This window comes from Pezoporus flaviventris, unplaced genomic scaffold, assembly GCF_033815535.1.
Source record: "Pezoporus flaviventris isolate CSIRO_AGI_PZ_B2104156 unplaced genomic scaffold, CSIRO_AGI_Pfla_v1 ptg000083l, whole genome shotgun sequence".
Classification (NCBI taxonomy): Eukaryota; Metazoa; Chordata; class Aves; order Psittaciformes; family Psittacidae; genus Pezoporus; species Pezoporus flaviventris.
The window spans coordinates 12,043,668-12,049,667 of NW_026892631.1; the positions used below are offsets into that span (position 1 = coordinate 12,043,668).

At 41.9% G+C, this 6,000-nt stretch overlaps 1 protein-coding gene across 1 annotated transcript in view; it reads right to left on the reverse strand.

Moving 5' to 3' along the window:
• PLB1 (phospholipase B1) overlaps window positions 1–5,709 on the reverse strand; it is a 74,699-nt gene extending 68,990 nt beyond the window's left edge. The window contains exons 1-6 of the mRNA XM_061475602.1: window positions 5,637–5,709; window positions 5,110–5,168; window positions 3,596–3,636; window positions 2,670–2,713; window positions 1,668–1,752; window positions 1,081–1,132 (exon numbers count right to left, since the gene is read on the reverse strand). Of these exons, the coding sequence (XP_061331586.1) occupies window positions 1,081–1,132; window positions 1,668–1,752; window positions 2,670–2,713; window positions 3,596–3,636; window positions 5,110–5,168; window positions 5,637–5,709 (354 nt within the window). The remainder of the gene's footprint in view (window positions 1–1,080; window positions 1,133–1,667; window positions 1,753–2,669; window positions 2,714–3,595; window positions 3,637–5,109; window positions 5,169–5,636) is intronic.
• Window positions 5,710–6,000: the final 291 nt, after the last annotated feature.

A 6,000-nucleotide genomic window follows, 5' to 3' on the forward strand; every position in this document is an offset into this window, starting at 1 on the left:
TGTTACGGCTTTAAATCAACATGACCAAGCAGTAGTCCATGGCCCAACCCTGGTGGTCCTGATCCCTTCCATTTGACAAGCCATCCAGCTCTTCCCTAGAGGAGACAGCAAATACTGCAATTAAAGCTGTCAGCTATAAAAATGTCAGGATAGAGCCAGAAATTCCTTCTGCCATCAGGGAGTCTATTTGAGAAGTTCAGCATACACAACTTAGCACAGAGCTTCATGCTGCTTCTTTCCATCAGTGTCACAGCTTGTTAACATGCCCAAAGTGCTGAGACTGGGTCACACTAGTAAGATGAAGACTGGAGCAAGAATCTGAGCGCCAGAGCCCTGCTCAGCTGTTTATTAGGCAGTTCTTGCCAATCCTAAAGAGCGTGGGTTCACACTACTCAGTTCCCCAAATGTATGCCAAGTCCATGTACAAACAGTCCAATGGGCTCCTGTAGAGCAAGGAGGCAACAGCAGAATCGCCTTGCCAATTACATTTTCCCATTATGTCAAGGCCATTTTACAGAATAAAGTGCTTCAGGGTTAAGAATAAAAGAAAAAAGAATGCATAAAACTGCAGGATGGGATTTACAAAGCACTCAGCCATGAGTAATAATTCAAGGTCTCACCAGCGTCAACCACTGACACCAGCCAAAGCATATCTAGGTCTTTTCTGTCTTTCTTGAAAATATGACCCTAAATGATCAAGAGGAAACTGAAGAGACAAATACTGAGAATTGGCTTTGGGTGTTGACTTCTCAGAAACGCTGGCACCATTAGAGAGTGTAGCTAGCAGAGGTCTCGCATCCTTAATCAAAAGAAAGCAAACGCATTGGCTCCCCTACCAAGCTCTTCAGCCACTGATAATCGTAAACCAGGTGGGACACTTTTGAGAACAAAACTCTTTAATTGAAAGGTACAGAACTGATTCTTATTTACAATAGAAAGACCAAAGTCCATTAACCTCAAGAAATGGCATTTTCTCTTTTGAAGAGACTTCTGAGTGCTGTCAGAGTATTTAATCACATTTCTCCCTTTATTCCTGCTTCAACACCAAACTCTCTGAATTGTCCTGTGCTTTAAACAAACCTGATTCTCTTTCATGAGCTTCACTATTTCTTCAGCTTGATGCAGGAGGTCTCTGAAAAGCAGAAAGGAAAAGAGAAACTATGAAAGCATCGCTAAATGTAAAGCTTTGGCTGATTTTTACCATTAAATCAAGCAACATTTGAGACTTCAGGTGGGACTAATCTTTTCTCTCCTAAATGTGTTAAGATTAGGCACTTGTCTGTGCTACACAGAGAGCCTGGAGTGATTAGCTCATATTCAGGCATCTCACTTTCAGACATGCGCTCTTAGATGAAAACAGCAGGCACGGCTTGGTAGGCACATCTCTAATTCTATTTGATCCAAAAAAAATTGTTTTCCAGATATAAAGATGGAGGCCTTTAGGTTAGATGATCCAGACCCCAAATTGCACAGTGGGCTTTGTCCCTTTTACCTCCGAGAGGTGACAATTGAGCCACAGTGGGAGGGTCTGCCTCTGGAGTGTCAGTGCAGCCTCTGCCACCACTGAATATATTGGGTGTCCAGTGAACTGCTGCAGTGTAAAAGGCTTCCATCCTACCCTTTGCCAGCTGCAAATCAACTGCCCAGTGAAATACCCTCAGACTCACATGGCTTGACTGTCTGGTGTCGCTCCCTTTGTGCCAAGCAGAGGAGACTGGTGTAGGACCGAGGGATTAAAACTGCTAATGAGAGCTGAAAGACATACACAGGTTAGGTGATTTCTGCACACAAGGGACTGTTACTCTGCCATTTCACTATAAACACCACAGAACTAAAGCAGCCAGAAAATATAAAGTCTCAGGATATCTTGGTAGGCATTAAAGCCCCTCTGCAACTCTTCTTGCTGGTTTTGCTCCTCACCTTCTGAAGTGGAGGTTTGGTGCCTGATTTTGCCTTCAGACTCAGGTCAGTCAGAAACCTCCATCCCCCATCTCTCATGTCAGCTGCAAGTGGTTTAGGTGGATTTAAATACAGGCAGCTCTAGATAGAAAGGTACTGGAAAGGTCTACCTGGAGAGAGCCTCCTGCAGTGCTGAGCTGCCAGGTTTTTAATCCCTTTCAAAGGGAAATGGAGGTGATGTGAAGACACCGAGAAGCAGGTTTTGAGAGTCAAATCCTTGAGCTCTTGCAGCTCAACATTTCAGTGGACCTGAAGGTTTTACTTGCAACACCCTTCAAGCAAGTCCAGGCTGCCTTCAGAGCCAGCTGGAACCAGCTGAATGATGAATAATTCGTTTATGTGGTGCATCTATGGCAGCCCCAGTGTAAATCCTGAACACAGGACAGCAGGAAGAGTACTGGACAGGCAAACCCACACAAGATTTCTCTGGACTAGCACGGGCAGCAAGCACACACCAGCAGAAACTGTGGCATGGGTAGCAGCAGCCCAAAAAATCCCTGTTGGTCATGTAAGATTCCTGCAGCATGCAGCAGCACCCCTTCTTCACTGCTATTTTTGTACCCAGAGAGCCTCTTTAAAGCCAGCACAGGTAACCCAGCCTGACTATACTCATGTACCCCAAGCACACTGTCCCTTAGACTTCCCTTACACCCCTGTCAGTGAGCTGTTCAATCAATTGGCTCCGTTTTTGGTGTGGCAGCAAGACGCACCTGCTAAAGTTTCCACGCTCACTTCGAGGAAGCTCTTTCCTGTGCTATAGAAAAGGAAGAGAAAACAGGAAGTTGCTGTTATTCCATTTCTCAAAGAAAAAAGTCACATTACAGCACAGCCTCTATTTCTTATTAGCTACGCTACAGCTCAGAATGAGTGCTCACTGCAGCTGCTGAAATTAAGAATGGGGACTCTCTTTCCCCAAAACTATCATGTCATCAGCTACTGCTGAGTAAGAACACAGCATTCGAGCCCAAATTTTGTGTCTCTACACTAGGCATGTTGCAATAATTGTGCTTATGCATAGGCACAAGTAATGCAGGGACCTCTCTGTGGGCACCCACATACAAGTGGGCACAGATGTTTATGCAACTGTTTGAGAAAAATAGTCTTTTAAAGTTCATCTGTGCAGGGCCAAATCCTCATCTGGAATGCTGTGACCCACAAGAGATACACAGCCTTGCATCTACAAGGTTTAGCTGTATATTCACTCGTTGATCTAGATCTTCTAAGGGGACATGAAAAATGAAAATGGGGTAAAGCTTGTCCATGAAGCACTGGGAATAATTCAAGCAGAGGACAGGGTGTCAGGACTCCTAGGTGCTTTCTTTGCTATAATAAATCCTTGCCTCCTGGTCTCTGACTAGTGAATGATGATATTTACTACTTAGGATTCATCATGCAGCAATGATTCTTAATCAAAGTTATTGCAACCCTAAGGTAGTTCTATATCTTGCAAACTAGAAAGGATTTCTGTTATCCAAGGATTGAGAAAGATCCGGCATCCTAAAATGCTTTATATCTTACATAGTCTTTCTCCTCCTCTCTAGAAAACAATAATAATTTTGCTTGGGCATAATTCTTGCACTGTGATACTGTAAAATTAGTATCATGACATTTGTCAACGCTAACAAATGATTGTTACCTTTGAAGTAAATCCTCATGATGTACATCAGAACCTGGAGTCTGTGAACAAACAAGCAAGAAGAATAGCATTAAGCAAAAGGGCAAACTAACTCTACGTACCCTACATGTATACATACCCCTACCGTAACCCACTTCTGTATAGGTTGCATCTTTTACTACATAATCTTCTCCATCGTGTTGTAGTTACTCACACACTTATTTTCCAGAGCTTCCTTAGTACAGTGTATTTTCATAGCCTGGTAATCCTTTCTTAGTTACTACTTGCATTAATGAATGTATTACACATGGCTTAAAATTAAATTTGCCTAGCTGAACACAAATTCAGTCAAATGAAATGCTGCTCTAAACTAAATTTCTCAGGATCTACTCCTTTTCAACAAGGGACATTACCAGAACTCATTTAGCTAATTTACACGGATGGTACTCAGCCAATATGGTGTCTATTTAAAAACCCCTGAACGTAACAGAGGAACATCATTGATTCCAGATGGTCTGTGGAGAAGACAGTGGCAGAAATGTTTGCTCTAGGAAAGCAGACGTTCCTTAAAAAAAGATCATTTCTTTGTTTTTCTATGGCACCATCCACAACCAATAAAGACAGTAGTGCGAAAAAAGACCAAACCCTTGCTCTAAAGGACCACACATCTGCGCCTCTGCAGTTAAGACAATTATTTCCTTTCAAAGAGAGAGGTACTCACAAGGAGTTCAGGAGTGCTGAATTTCTAATAGGAATCTTTTATCCCAAGGAAAAGTATGAGGTCTTGATGAATACCACCTCAAATCTGAAAGTTGTTTTGTGATAAGGCAGAATCTCCCCCACTTCTTTGCAGCTGTAGACTTGCAATGGCTACAAATTTTTGTCCATTGTGCATTTCTATACTTCTTTAAAGACTGAGAGCTGTGGTTAGAGGCTTTTAACTGGGCCTCAGATCTGTTTCTGATATTCATTTCCAACTAGTAAGATAAGTAAAGATCAACCAAATCTCACTGTAATAGAACAGGCAGGAGAACTTTACCCACTGATTCATACATCAGAAATACATCTTTGTGGTTCTTATAGACCTTCTGCCTTCTAGGTAGGAAACCAGTTTCTATGGAAAGCATTTCAACAGGGTGGAAAATCTACTGCAATTCTTAATAATTTGTTCTACTGGTGATCAGCAAAATTATTCCAGTTTGAATTTTCTCAGCTTCTTCTTCCAGTCAATTGATCCGATATGCTCATCGTTAGGAAAACCCAATCACTCTAATCAAATATTATGGTTCTCTGCAAGAGCACTGTGATCACATTTCCTCCTGCACGAAGTCAGCTGGCTGCTTTTAGTCTCAGGTTATACTGGAACACTGAACAGCACGTATTTCCAGTCATTTTTCACCAGAAGCCTTTGATGTTTGTGGAAAGATTCAAGTCCTGAATGCCCTAACTGTGACCCCAAACTACATCATCAGCTCTCTTCACCATCACAGGGGAGGAAATGGGTCATGTTTAGCACACTTCCTGCTTGTACTTACTCTTTGCAAACTTCCTATTGCAGTGACTGTTTTAATGTCAGCTGGCCTCAGAGTATGAACTGTAGAAAATGAAAGACATCAGGTTAAAAAAGAGCTGTAATCTTAATAGAAAATCACATTCACCAGTATATTAAAGCAACAAAACTGATTAAAACTTTAGTCTATACTGATTGTCAAAACTGGCAGTTTTAAATCGGTCAGAGGATGAGAAACTTTACTCAGGTGTTCAATAAATACTTTGGGTACTTAGGTGCACTGAAATGCTCAACCACCAAGCAAGGAGAGGCCACAGAACACTGCTGTGAATAACTGAAGTAATAGTAGCATCCGCAGTTAGTAGCTGAAGAAACTAAGATAGAAAAGCAATTATGATTAGAACAATAACTATGGAAATTGTAGAATCTACCTCCACTTATACCTCACATCCCACATATATGCATCCCCTCAAACAGCTGATTTCTCCCCCAGTCCATTCTCAAATGATTCTGGGAGGGAAAGCCTCTACAAGGATAACATCAAACACAAACCTGAAGATGCAGGGGTCTCGGGAAACATCACCTGCTCACATGAAAGCTGGAAGTTTCTTATAGCCTTTGGCATAAACAAAGAAATAGGGTTGATTGTTTAGATCTAACAGAAAGGGTCCCATGGGCTCCATTTTTTTACACACTACCAAGCTCTTACTCACATAACTACGGTTTTAAAGAACAAAACCCAACCAACCAAAAAACCCACAGTTTTTTTACTGGTTAACAAAGAATTTGGCCTAAGCAAATGATTAAATGAGCTGAACATAACCTGCTGCATCCATTACTGGAAATACTGAGTGCTTAATCTGAAAGATGTCATAAGGACAGCTGCTGCATGCATTTTCATGTGCCAAGGGACGCC